The sequence below is a fragment of the Panthera onca genome, chromosome A2, assembly GCF_046562875.1.
Source record: "Panthera onca isolate mPanOnc1 chromosome A2, mPanOnc1 haplotype 2, whole genome shotgun sequence".
Lineage (NCBI taxonomy): Eukaryota > Metazoa > Chordata > Mammalia > Carnivora > Felidae > Panthera > Panthera onca.
Window position 1 is genome coordinate 13,659,190 of NC_138340.1, and position 14,380 is coordinate 13,673,569.

General features: G+C 55.6%; 1 protein-coding gene across 1 annotated transcript in view; it reads right to left on the reverse strand.

The window, feature by feature from the left end:
* PDE4C (phosphodiesterase 4C) overlaps positions 1–14,380 on the reverse strand; it is a 30,537-nt gene that overhangs the window by 15,672 nt on the left and 485 nt on the right. Inside the window, exons 2-3 of the mRNA XM_081792233.1 lie at positions 9,944–12,402; positions 5,414–5,619 (exon numbers count right to left, since the gene is read on the reverse strand). Of these exons, the coding sequence (XP_081648359.1) occupies positions 5,414–5,619; positions 9,944–9,985 (248 nt within the window). The 5' untranslated portion in view covers positions 9,986–12,402. The remainder of the gene's footprint in view (positions 1–5,413; positions 5,620–9,943; positions 12,403–14,380) is intronic.

The following is a 14,380-nucleotide window of genomic DNA, read 5'->3' on the forward strand; positions in this document are numbered from 1 at the left end:
TGACCTGAGGAAGTGCCCAGCACTCTAGGGCCCTTAACATATCACTGGAATCTACCCCCCCGCACCCCCTTTGAGCATTCCTTCCCTGGGCAGACACTTTTTTCCTCTGCCACCAGGTGGCCCCAGTGAGATGGGTGCTGTTGTGCCCATTTTACAGACAAGTAAACTGAGGTCTGGAGAGGAGCCATGACTTGCCGAAGTCCCCACGGAGAGTCTAGACAAAGGGAGGAGGGTGGGGGCTGAGTTCCAGTCATAGATGCTCACATGGGGCAGATCTCACCCTCCTCTGCTCCAGACCCTCTCCATGGCTCCCCGTTGCCCTTCTGTCTCAACCCCCACCTCTCTGAATGCCTTGTATGGTCTGAACCTTTTGAGGTCTGAGCCTCCCTCACCCCCCTCCTTCCTCTTGGCTCCCTCTGCTCCAGCCTCTTCCCCCCCTCCTTACTTTTCCTTGAACCAACCAGGTTCATTCCCACCCCATGCCTGTGCCCAAATGCTTTTCTCCGGCTGACTGTTCGTGTTTCAGGTCATAACTGGAGCACGAGCCCCTCCAGGAAGCCCTCCCTAACTAGATGGGCAAATATCCTCTGAGCGTCCTTCTCTCATAGGTACAGTTTCACATTTCCTGCCATGATTATTTGATCTGGATCTGCCTCGCCCACTAGACCCTCAAAGGCAGGAAGGACATGCCTTTGCTCACAGTGTGCCCTCGGTGTGTGGCACTCAGTATGTAAATGAATAAGAGAGGTTCCCCTCCCACCCTCCGGCCACAGTGATCTGTGTTCAGCTCTTCACAGAGCTGTTCTGGTCCTCTTTGACTCTGAGGCTTGGCACATTCTATTCATTCTGCTCGCCATATCCTTCCCTTCATTCTCGCTGGCTAAATTCTCTTCATCCTTCAGTTTAAGCTTAGATGCCACCTGTTCCAAACCATCTTTTCTCACCCCCTGCCTGCCCCGTGCTGGATCAGAAGCCTCCTCTGAGCTCCCCTGGCACCCTGACCTCTCCCCATTGCAACACAGGTCACTCTGTGCTATTTCCCCCTGGTGTGAGTATCTCCACCTCACCTGTCAGCACCTGTCAGCACCTGTTTACCCATGGCTGAGTCTCCAGTACATAGTACTGGAGCCTGGCACATAGTAGGTGCTTAATAAACGCTTGCTGAACCAGATGCTAGCATCCTCCCAGACCACATGATCTGCCTGGGGCAGTGGGGAGGACAGCCAGAGCTGGGGAACGAGGCTCCCACACAGAAAGTTCAAGACAAAATGTAGAAAGTACAGATTTGTGTTTGCATCTCACTGTCAACACTGTTGTTCAAAGAAGCATTGCCACTTTTTCAGGACCACACAGCAGGTTAGCCTTGAACCCAGCTTCCCCGAGGGCTGAGACCCTCCCCCACACACCGGCATATATATGCACATGATGCACATGCACACACACTCAGAGGAACACAGTCCCCTGCCTTCCGGAGCCACTTGGAGTCTCCCCCTAGATGGGCCCAAACCCGTCTGTTTGTTCTTTCTTGAAGATGGAAAATCATGAGTCACTGGGAGTGGGGACAGGAGGAGCTGAGGGATGGGGGGCGGGGGCTGGTGGGGGCATGGGGCCTGCTGGGTCACCTGGGAACAGCTCCAAATCCTCTGGGCCATGGGGCCCATCTGCCCCAGATGTCTCCCAGAGCTGCTAGAGGACCAGGCTGGGAGTGTTAGTCCAGGCTTGTCGGCCAAGTAAGAAGTTAGTGGCCCCAGGAGGTCCATGGGCCAAAGTGGGAAAAATGAAAATCAAGATCCAAGAGAGGAAAGCAACTCATCTGACGTCACCCTGCCTGGCCTCAAACCCAGGACTCTAGATCTGGCCTAGAGTCAGGTGGCTCCCCCTCCCATTCAAGGAAGGCCTGGGGTTTCTAGATCCTGCTTCTCAACCCTCCACCTCCTCAGACCTCTAGCCCTGAGACTCCCATCTCTGGTCCCTCTAAGGCCCCCGCTTTACCTCTCTGTGTTTGTTTTCTGTCTGTCTTATTCCCCTGCCTGCCACCCCCTTGGTTTATATGAAAAAGGAGCAGCAGCCCTCCCTCTTTACCACCCCCACCCCATCTCCACCCCATCCCTTTTGATGTGGAAAAAGCATGCTGTGTTCAGTCTCCCCAAGAGGCTCTTCTCCTCCCCAGGTCACAGGGGGCAGGGTGGAGAGGGGTGGCCAGACAGACCATAGAGAAGCTCCTTCCCCCAGCGCTGTGGATAACCTGCCCTGGTCCTCTCATACACACTCCCCAAGGTGCCCTCAGACACTCACGGTGACCACCAACCCCACAAACGTCCCAGGACATTCCAAGATCTGGAGGACCCTCGGACACCCAGCTGGGTCAGAGTGAGATCACCCTCAGTCACACACCCGTGGGCACCACAAGGGGAAACACATAGGCACGTACGCAGCGATGTACGCACACCCAAACGCGTCCGGTCAGCCACAGACACAGCTGGCTCTGGACACGCACAACAGGTCGGAGTACACACGGGTGCAACTGCTCAGACTCAGACACACACTCAGATGTAACTGCACCTTAACACAACCAGTCACAAACCCATAAGCAAACCCTCCAGCTCCAACCCACATAAAGAGCAGCTTTTTCCTCCAAAGAACCGGCCTCAAGCCAAGCAGCAGAGACCCCCGCCCCTGGAGAAGCAAGGACCCTCCCCCACTCCCGCCAGGCCCCGCGCGCCCCTCCCCCACGCCTTGGGAGTGCCCTGCCCCCGCCCACCTACCGCCTGTAGAAGGAGGTGGGCCAGGAGCGCAGCGACTTCTCGAGCCCGGGCCGCGGGCTCCGGTCCCGCTCACTGCGGCCCGCGGACTTGTCCGGGTCCGAGTAGAAGCGCTGCTGGATGCGGATGGGGCGCCGGGGCTGACGCCACAAGTGCTTCGGGGGTCTGGCTATGCCTTGGCGGCTGCGAACGCGCCTCAGCTCGCTGGATGCCTCCTCCCCTTCTTGGACCCCTGGGGTCTCCATGCGCCAGAAGAAGGCGGCAGGGAGAGCAGGGAGCAGAGAGAGCAGGGCACGGGAGCCCCGAGAACGAGGAGTATCTGCGCCCGCCCGGGTCGGGCCAGGACCGGGGGTGGAGGCGACAGCGAGCAGCTGTCCGCGCCGGAGGTGCTGAGGCGGGAGAAGGTAGAAACAGGGACTCAAGGTGGGGCTGACACCAAGGAGCTGTCCTTGCCCAGATGGTGCTGAAGGATAGCACGGAAAGAAGAACTTGGGGGTGGGGGTTGGAAACAGGGGCTGGGGATACCCCGAGAGCAGAAAATGGTTTGCTGTCCTCCCCTCTAGTGCCGAGTGAAAAAGGGTCAAGACATGAGCTTGGAGTGAAGACAGAGATTGTCCTCCCTGTTGCTGCCGAATGGAGAGCTGGGAGACAGGGGCTCTGGAGATTCCCCAGCGCTAAGGCTCTGTCCCTTCTCCTGGTGCTGAAGGGGAAGGTAGATTCAGGGACTCCGGGTGGATGAGATGCGAGGAGCTAGCTGCAGGAAAGCGCAGAGACGGGTTCAGGAACACCTCCACACCGGGGCGTCGTCCGCCCAGGAGGTGCTGAAAGCTGAGCAGCGGCGGGTCCTCAACCCTCCCCAATGACTGTAGCAAGGAGCAGTCTGGAAGCAGAGTCAAGGGCTCTGGTCTTCAGAAGTAGGCACAGATGGTGTTTCTCTGTCAAGCTCAGGAAGGTGGGATTAGCAGTTCAGTCCCAGATGGGGTCTCCTGGGAGCCCTGAAGCCCCTACTCACACAGGGCAGGGATCCGGGAAGGGCAGAGAAATGGGGAGGGCTGTAACAGGGCCCTCCCATCCCTGGGGTGGGCACACAGAAACTGCGTCTAGTCGGGGCTGACAACAGCGGAGGTGGGTAGAGAGGGGCACGCTTTCATAGCCACACCAACGCCTAGACCCTCGGCGGAAATGGTGGGATCTCATTCGTCCCACTATGCCTTGGGCCCCACCTCACAGCCATGATTCCTGCCCTCAAATCCCAGGCCTGCCCCTCCCTTCCCCAGTTCTAGAAACTCAAGGCCCTACCCACCAGACATCCTAATCCCAGGAGTAATTTCCTGGTAAGTGGCAGAGGGAGGGTGAGAACATTTTCTATTATGGTTAACAGAAGCAGACATGGACAAGAGCAGGGCCGGGTTGGTGGGTGCAGTCTCTGGGCCGGGGCAGGGATGCATTTGGGGCCACTTGGTGCAGTAGATTTGGGGGCAGGAAGAGCCATGATCTCAGAAGGCCATTTCAAGGATATTTCTCATGGAGACCACCCTCTACCCTAGTTGTGGCCCCAGGTTGGAGAAAGGGGACATGTTTGGGCCCGAGAGCCAAACAGACTGGGTTCAGCACAAACAACTCTTCTATGTACTTTACTTTCATGGCTCAGTCATTGCCCTTCCTCTCAGCCCCCTGCCCTCTAAAGCTGATAGTAGGAGATAACTTGGTCCATTGGCAGGGAACATGGGTTCTCCCACTGGCTGGCTGTCACTCCACCCCCCCCCCCAGCCTGTTTTCTATTCTGGAAAGTGGGGATAATGTTCGTGTCCTACATCCTGGCATTGTTGGGAGGGTGAAAAGGGATGTCACCTGTGAAGGGTCAAAGACTAGGAGCTGTCCACACCAGTCCCCCTACTCTTTTACTCCTGCTGGTGTCCACCAATGCCTGGTTTGTCTACCTCGTAAATAACTTCTGTATCTGCCTACTTCTCTCCAGCCCATGGCTCCACCTTGCTCTACGTACCACCATCTCCTGCCCAGAACTGCCCAGGCGTCTTCACTGGGCTCTTGCTGCTTCTACCTCTGCCCTTGACAATTCTACTCAGTAGTCACAGAGAATTTTTTAAGTGCCAATCTGACCAACTCACTCACTTGAAAACCCACCCATGGCTCCCCGTTGCACACCATGAGGTCTTATGTGGTCCAGCCCCTGCCATCAGCCGCAGGCTCCCCTCCCATCCTCCAGTTACACTGATCTGTGTTCAGCTCTGCGCACACCTGGTCTTCTTGAGATGTGCTTTGCACATTCTGTTCCTTCTAACTGGCGTATGCTTCCCTGCCCTTCTGTGGCTGACTTCGCTGAATCCTTCATGTTAAACTCAGATGCCACTTCCTCCAAGTGGTCCTTTCCTCACCCCGTACCCCCCAGTGCAGGGTCAGAAACCTCCTCTGGACTCCCATGGCGCTCTGATCTCTCCAACTGGTATGAGTCTGTCTCCATCAGCAACCTGTGAGCCCCTGTTTGCCCGTGGCTGTGTTACCGATACAGGGCCTGACACATAGTAGGTACTTAACAAATGTTTTCTGAACAGGTTAGAGAAAGGTTCAGCTAGACGAGGCATTGTCTCTCTCCTGAGACTGGCCCCCTTCATCCCCATCTGCCTCCTCACCTGCTTGGGCCTGGACTGTGGCTTTGCTCTGTTCCTCGAGCCTCGATGGTGAACACCACACGGGCACTGGGCTCACCCTCTCCAGGGGTTCCAAGGCGGCTTGACAGCGGCGGCAGCAATGGGGTCCCTGAGAATCTTCTCCGGACGAGACCACTGCCAAGCGGGCTTATGGGAGCCAAGCCAGAATCCACCGACTCTCGGACCCGCTGGGGAGACAGTGGTGAGACGTCAGCAAGTTCCCAGGCAAGGTGCCTCTCCGGGGCCCAGGGGACCGTGAGGAGAGTCTGAGATGCCCTCACCCAGATTCCTGGACTAGACCAGAGAGCCGTATGTCGGTCCTACTTTCTCCCTGAGCGAATTTACATCTCTGAGTCTCAGTTTCCTCATCTATGAAATGGGCGTGTGGATCTCAGACCCGCAGAATATGAGTGGTCCTGGCCCACAGCGGGCATTGCAGCAATATTTATTTATTAATCAATTAGTACGTAGTATATTTATTATTGATAACATTCTATAATATATACTGCTATTTAATATAAGAATACTCTAGTGATTTTCTATCATATTATATTTTTTATTAAAACATAAAAATAAAACATGCCGCACACGGACAAGTGAATAACAACAATGCCAATAGCTAACCTTTCTTGCACACTCACTGCGCGTAGATGCTGTTCTAAGGATCCCTCACGGGTTAGTTCACAAGGGCACAACAGGGCTAGTACATAGACCATTATCCTCATTTTATTTGAAAAAATTTTTTTAGAGATTTTATTTTTTAAAATAATCTCTAGACCCAATGTGTGTCTCTAGACCCAAATTCACAACCCCGAGATCGAGATCGCATGCTGATCGCATGTGCCAGCCAGGCACCCCCTCCCCATCGTCCTCATTTTACAAACAAGGAAACTGAGGCTCAGAGATGAAGAAAATGCCCACGTTTGCTGTTGGCAAATAAATCCTGAATTCGGAGCTGTGGTGCCTCATTTCCTGAAGGAAGAACTGAGCAGGGGAAATTAGATGAGAGGGTGTTGGCAAGCATGTCCTGAGGAAACACTTGAGACATTTGAAAATCAAACAGAATCAGAACGAACCGATGAATCAGCAAGGGTGAGCTTTCCAGCCCAACACAACTGGCTTCACCCCGTGCCACGTGGTGTAGGGGAAAGCATGCCTCAGTGTTCCCATCTGTGAAATGGGATGGAAGTGATACCAATCATTTGGCGGTGTTGATAATAAAAGGACAGGCCCACATGTTCCAGTCACAGTCTGAGACCTGTCAGTGGTGCTGACGCCAGGTCTTGGAATTCACAGCCTTGGGTGTGTGTGTGTGTGTGTGTGTGTGTGTGTGCGCACATGCACTCACGCACTGGGGGATCAAAGGAGTAAATGGGATGTGGGAGAGGTGGAGCTCAGAGCGGCAGCCCAGCCTTCTCCTGCTCTGCCACCAAGCCTCACCAATTAGTCTATCTCGCCAATCAGACATTCACATAGGAAAACCGAGGTCCAAGACAATATGGCACATCAGGGCCAGAGCTAGGGCAAGGGGAAGCAGGAAAGAAGGTACGAGGAACACACATCAGTTGCGCCTCTATAAGCCATGTTTCTGCAGGGCATTTATTTCTTCACGGAGGAAGAGGAAATGACTGGCTGAGAGTCACAGAGCCAGGGACTGCTCAGCTCCCCCGCCCCGCCAGCCCCACTAAACTCTTTGCACAGATCTGATCCTTCTAGGACCCAGGATACTTAACCGGTCCCCTCACTTCCAACCCCATACGAGCATAACCCTCTCCCAGGAGCACCTGAATTCTAAGGTAGAAATCTAAGTGTTCAGCACTGGGCCTCCCCTGGGAGGTTTTGTGGTAGCTGGGAGGATGTGCAGGGAAAGCAGAGGGTGGGGTGTGTGGATGCATTGGGTCCCTCCCAGAACAGGAAGCCCACTGGGATGTCACCTGCCCATTTTCTTCTTGGGGAAGCTCAGTTCCAGATGGAGAAACCACCTGCCCACATTCATACTCACTCATTTATTCATTCCAAAAAAAAAAAAAAGAAAAGAAAAGTTCCCATTGTGCTAGAAAGAAAATGAAACTGTGTCATAGCCTGAAGAGTGATGGGGTGAGGGGGACGGATAATGTTGCTCAGGCGTAGTTAGAGGCCTCTCTGAAGAGGCAACTTTGAACTGAGATCTGAAAGAAGGAGCTATCCAGGAGAAAGCTAGAGCAAAAGCATACCAGGCACAGGGAACAGCATGTGCAAAGCCCCTGAGGTACGACTGAGCTGGCGGGTTTGAGGAACAGCAGAGGGGCTGGAGTGGAGTGTGGGAGATGAGTGGGTGGGGAGTTGATACAGAGGCTCGGGGGTGGGATGAGGAGTTGGGAGTTGATTATGGGAGTGGATTGAGAACTTCTGAGGGATGTGAGTTGCTTTATCGTTTTTAAGAAGCCTCCTGTGTTGATCTCAGGGCAAAGGGACGGTCGGGGGCAGGGTAAAGGCTGGGGCAGCATCTCGGTAGGTCAGGATCACGGTGGGGCCCACGGGTGGATTTGGGATATGTTTTGGAGGCTGAGGGATGGGCCATGGCCATGGATGTTCAAAGGGATTCAAGGGTACATCATGATTATGATGGGTGACCAGTCCTTTACCGGATAACTAATAGCCACATAGTTACCTGGGTGGGTGGGGCCACCTGGATGGGGAAGATTGGCGGGGGGGGGGGGGGAGTATGATAATTAGGGCTTGGTTTAAATATCATGTGACCCTCCCAGGGGAAGCCAGTGGAGGCGGCTGGATGTTTGGGTCTGAGCTTGTGGGGGGCCAGGCTGGTTTTAGGGTAAAACAGGAAAGACAGGCCCTGTGGGGAGTGGTTGACCTTCCCCCGTCTGGACCAGGGCTGGGGCAAGAGTGGGGCACTCTCAGAGCTGTAGGCTGGAGAGGGGACGGTCCTCCTGGCCTCTCAGCTGCAGCATGAATCAAACTGCCACTCCAGACTAATTGCTTTCCCTGTTGAGAGGCTGGCAAGGGGACAGAAAGCCTCGGGGGAGGAGGGGGAAGGGCTTGGAGGGAGGCCGAGAAGCTGTCTTCCTTGCCTGTGCCCAAGATCTCGATATGAGCCAGCCCTGGCTGCAAGCCCCGAGTCCTGCCTCTAAGACAAACCCTAAACTGTCTCTCGCCTGCTCCCTACTGTCCCGTGGTTCCCAGCACCCCTAGAACAAATTCTCAGAAGCCCCTGAGACCCCACCTGCCCCAGGCCCTACCCACAGCTGCCTCTCACCTTCCTCCATCTCCCCGTAGCTCAGCTGGCCCCAACCCCACCTAAACCTGCCTCAGGACCTTTACACGCGCTCTGCCCTCTGCAGGGAACACCCTTCCCCCAGCTCTCCCTCAAGGCTGGCTGCTTGTTTTCATTTATTCAACTTAAATGTCACCTCCTGGGGAATTGTGTGCTTTGGGGGAACATGGTGGGGGGGGGTCCCCTCTGCACAGAGGAAGAAGGTGTGACTCAGAGAAGGAGCTGGCTGCCAGGGCTCGCTGGGGCCTGACCAGGGCCTCCCCACACACCACGTTAAAAAGGAGGAACGGGAGGGGGTGTCTGGGTGGTTCAGTCGGTTAAGCGTCCGACTTCAGCTCAGGTCATGATCTCACAGTCCTGCGCTGACAGCTCAGAGCCTGGAGGCTGCTTCAGATTCTGTGTCTCCCTCTCTCTCTGCCCCTCCCCTGCTCATTCTCTGTCTCAAAAATAAATAAAAACATTAAAAAAAAAAAAAAGGAGGAACGGGAGGATCTTGGGTGGTAGAAACATTGGGGGGCTCGGCAGTGGGGTTCAGAGTGCAGACAAGGGTCCCAAAGGCCCAGGTTCAAATCTCAGTTGGCCACTCACTTTGAGGGAGGGATAGCCTCTCTGTGCCTCAGTTTCCTCATCTGCAAACTGGGACTACCCTCATCCTTATTCTCCTTGCATAGACAGCTGAGCTGTGGATAAATGAGTTAAGGCATGTGGGACCTTGCCTGCTGCAGGGGACCAGCTCATACTGACCTCTCTCAAACCACACAATTGTAGCCCCTGCCCTTTTTTTTTAATATAAGCAAACAGAGTTCCAGTTTATCAGTCACTCAGGCCTTGGTGATCAGCCTGGGATTCAAAGTCAGCCCGTGCTGGGTTCTCTGCTTACTACCTCAGTTTCCCGGAATGAGGTCGTTGGCCCCGTCCCTAAGGTGTGACCTCCTATCCTCCCTGGACTGAGGGCACCCAGGCCTCCTTCCCTTGGGCAGTCAAAACCTTGCATCCAGACCCCAAGGCTCCCTGCTGCTCCCTCCTCCTCTACTGGTCTCCTGCTCCTAAAGCCACTGGCTGCGGCCCTGGGCTGGACACCTGGATTGCATCCCAGACTCCTAGTGACCTCTCTGGGCCTCGGTTTCCCTATCTGTCAATAGGCCCCCAGGCAACTCTGGGTGTTTCCAGTAGGGGACATACTGTGACCCCCTCCCCGACGGCCTGGACAGCCCGCCCCCCAGCCCCCAGCCCCCACTCACCTCACTGAGCAGGAAGGACAGTGCTGTCCCGCTGCGCCTCATCCTGCAGGCATCTCCGAGCCTGGGGAGACAGATGTGAGATCCCTGAGGCCCCGAGAGCCCAGCCGTACCCCTGTGAGACTCCCCCCAGACAGGGGGCTCATCCCACACCCTGTACCCTCTCTCAGAGCCCACAGATACTCAATCAAGGTAGCCCGGGCCATACCACAGGCGCCAGTGTGGGACACCCCCCCCCCAGAACTCTGCGGGGGCCCCTATCCAGGGACAGCAGGCCCCGATGCCTACGCACACTCCCCAAGCCTCCTGCTCCCTCCGTGCCAGGGTCAGCAGCCTTGGAGCATAAGGACCTTCGGGAAGAAGTCCCCTGGCCCCGGGCCCCATGGGGGATCCATTCAGCTCCCAGCCCAGCTCTGATGGATTCAGGGACCCAAGTCCACTGGCTGAGAACTCCCCAAACTCACACAAGGCCCTGCTAGGCCCCGGGCAGGCCTGGCACTCACTGCCACCGCTGAGTCCTGCCTGAGTCCCGTGACCTCCCTGGGAGCGGAGGAAGGGAGGACTGGACCTGCCCAAGTGGGCGGCTCAGGGTTCCCCCCCCCCATCCCGGCGGAGCCCCTTAACTGTCTGAGTGCCAGGCTCAGACAGGACACACCCATATACCACCCTGAGGACAGAGCCAGGGGGTGGCAGGCAGAGTGACGGGGGAGAGTGTGGGGGGGTTCCCAACATGGAGTGTGACCAAGTGTATGTGTGTGTGAAGCGGGAGGTAGGCTCAGGGAGGGTGGGGTGTTAGGTTTAATTGTTCCTGTGTTTGTAAGAGAGACAGAGAGATGGAAACATGAAGAGCCAAAGAAAGAGAAAGAGAGAAAGAAAGGGAGAGACACACAGAGACAAAAAGAGACAGATAGGGAGAGACAGAGAGGAGAGACAGAGAGAGGTGCAGATTTGAGTAAGAATGGAAAGATTTTACCCGCTCAGGGTCTGGGACACATGCTTCACAGCATAGCCCATGAGGTGTGGCCTCAGGAGTTTGGGGGTGGCCCTCTGGGGGGTCCCTGGAGGCTCCAGGAAAGCTGGTCATCACACTGTGCCACTCTAGGCAGATCGATGACCCTCTCTGGTCAATGCCCTCTTCACAAACAGCAGGGACTGGAGCTTCAGTGGAACCAGCACCCCCCCCCCCACCCTGGGGTTGGGTGGGAGGGGCTGTGGCCAGAGGAAAGGGGTTTGTGTGGTGCCGTCACCTCTCGAGCTACTGCAGGTTAATGTGTCACCAGAACAGCCGCCTGCCGGGGAGGCCCTGCCGTCCCTCTGCCCCCAAAAATCATTAGAGCATGACCCTGTCCCCGGGGCAGGCTTCACCCCCGCTGTGCTGTGTGACCTTGACCTCCCACCTCTGTCACCACCCATTTCACAGAAGGGTAAACCCAGCCTTGAGGGGGCAGCTCCAGGCCGGAGTCCTGGCCAAGGCATGGCCTGGAGCCTCCATATCCCACTCTGGCTAGAGAGGCCCGGATGGTCCTGGGGATGGGGTCGGTGGAAGCAGGAAGAACCCACTGACCCACCAAAGGTCCCAGCCCCAGGCCTGCCGCTCCCTGGACCGTTTTCCCTCCTGCACAATGGGAGGAGAGAGTGGGGCCCAGGCTCAGGAAGCAGGGCCGAGGTGGGGGAGCCATTGTGACTCCATGTTCTCTGCGTGCTTCTGGTGCCTTCCTGCCCCCAAGCCTTTGCACAGGCCGTGCCTGCCTCCTGGAGAGCCTTCTCCCCCTGCTGCTTTGTCCGCCTCAAGACTGGAAGGAGGACCTACTAGATTCTGGAACTTCCTGGCTGGAAACTCCCCCGTGATGTAAAGCTGGTCTGAGCTGGTCAAGTCTTTCCATTCTAAGACACACACTCCTTCGCACAGCCAGCGCGGCCCCCCACTCACGTCTCCCTTATCCTACCCCGACTTCACTTACTTCCGTGTTGTTTCCCAAACGCCGCGAGTTCTTCCTACCGCAGGACATTTGCATTTGCTGTGCCTGTTTCCTGGGATCCCCTCCCAGCTTTCTCCAGGGTGGCTCCTTCCCACCACCCCTCACCGCCCTCTCAGGAAACCTGGACACGAGGCCCCTTGTGATTCGGCCACAACCCCAGTCTGTGACTCCGTGACCCTCTTCGCCACCTGAAGTGATGTCATTTGATTCCCTGGCTATTGTCTGTCCCCATATTTGAGACTGTGGGCCCCACGAGGGTGGAGAAATGGTCCCCACTATGACCCCAGCACATAGTAGACACTCAGAAGCGTTTGTCACAGCAGTCCATGACTCGGGAGGCCACAGAGGAACACAAGGGCTTTATTCTGGCAAGCCTAGCCCCTCCCCGGGTGCTCTACCCCGTCCAAGCCCCCTTCTCCCTTGGCCCCACGGAGATCACTCTGGTGGGTGATGGGCAAAGGAGGACCTTTGGCTCGCTGTCTCCTGGGGGAGGAACACACACGAGAGAACGTTCAGGCACGAGCAGGGTCTGCAGCAGGGACTTGGGAGGGCAATCCCTCCAGCCCAGCCCCCACCTCACCGTGGACATCTCATCCAGCTTCTAGAACTCAGACACACCACGGTGGCCACGCCTCACAGCCATTAGCACAGACCCGATGAGCAAGACGGACACCAGCAGACACACAGCCACCACCACGCCTGGGTTCCTGTGCAACTCGGGGGCCCCAGTGTCACCTAGAGCTGAGGGGAGGAGGCCTGAGTCAGCCCTGGACACCCCCCCCCCCCCCCCCCCCGCTCCCAAGGCTGAAACACCCACCGGGTGTTTCTACATCCCTTCCAGGAAGCCGTGCTCACTTCCCTCTCCTGTTGCTGCTGCGACTTTCTTTTAAGTTTAGTTATTTGTTTTGAGAGAGAGAGAGAGAGAGAGAGCGTGGGAGGGGCAGAGAGAGAGAGAGAGAGAGAGAAAGAGACCCCCAAGCAGGCTCTGCACTGTCAGCGCAGAGCCCGACTCGGGGCTTGAACTCTCAAACTGAGAGACCCATGACCGGAGCACAAATCAAGAGTCAGACGCTCAACGGACTGAGCCACCCAGGCGCCCTGCTGCTGTAACTTTTTTTTTTTTTAAATATAGTTTTTTAAAAATGTTTTTAATGCTCATTTATTTTTAAGAGAGAGAGACAGAGCGTGAGCAGGGGAGGGGCAGAGAGAGAGGGAGACACAGAATCTGAAACAGGCCGCGGGCTCTGAACTGTCAGCACAGAGCCAGACGCGGGGCTCGAACTCCCAAACCATGAGATCGTGACCTGAGCGGAAGTTGGACGCTCAACCAACTGAGCCACCCAGGCGCCCCTGTAACTTTTTTTAAAGCACGATTTTCTCCTTTCCCTTTTGAAAATCATTTGTCTATACGGAACTCATTCAGTGCTTTGTGTTTTTTGCTGCCCTCGTTGGGCACTCTCAGGAGTTCTTGCCAAGTGAGAAAAAGCAAATCTAGGATTCTGTTCCCAAATGCAGCGACGTTCTGAGGATGCCTGCAAAATTTGAGCCTTTGTGAGGCTGGTTTCCATCCTAGGACTTCAGGCAGGTCATTACACTTTGTGTCACGCTGTTCTTTGGACATTTGAGACAACACACTGTTCTGAATGACGGTTTTTTTTTTTTTCTAGACCCCCTAGAAATGCTTGGCTTCTACTGAACCCCCAGGGCCCTGTCTGGCCATGCTCTGCAACTACCCTCCCCTCCCTGCTGCCACCAGTATCCCCACTCATCCACCCCACTCACTCGGTCGGTCCCAACCCTGTCACCGGCCCTCAGATGCGCCAGGCGCAGTCCTACCTCAGGACCTTTTCATGGGCTGTGCCAGCTAGCTGGGCTGCTCTCCGGCTAGATACCTGTGTGACTGCCTCCTTCACCTCCTTTAAACTGAGACATTTGCTAACCATTCTTTAAAAATTTCAATCCTAGGGGCGCCTGGGTGGCTCAGTCGGTTGAGCGTCCGACTTCCGCTCAGGTGATAATCTCACAGGTCATGAGTTCAAGCCCCGCGTCGGGCTCTGTGCTGACGGCTCGGAGCCTGGAGCCTGCTTTGGATTCTGTGTCTCGCTCTCTCTCTCTCTTTCTCTCTGCCCCTCCCCCGCCTCACACTCTGTCTCTCAAAAAGAAATAAATGTTAAAAAAGAAAAAAAAATTTTTTTTTTTTTTTAAATTCAATCCTAGGGGTGCCTGGATGGCTCAGTCGGTTAAGCATCTGACTCTTGATTTTGGCTCAGGTCATGATCTCATGGTTTGTGAGTTCAAGCCCCACATCGGGCTCTGGGCTGACAGCACAGAGCCTGCTAGGATTCTCTCTCTCTCCCTCTCTCTCTGCCCCTCTCCCTGCTCCTCCTCTCTTTCTCAAAATAAATACATTTTTAAAAACTAAAAATGTCAATCCTAGTACGGGACTCTTGATCTCCGGGTC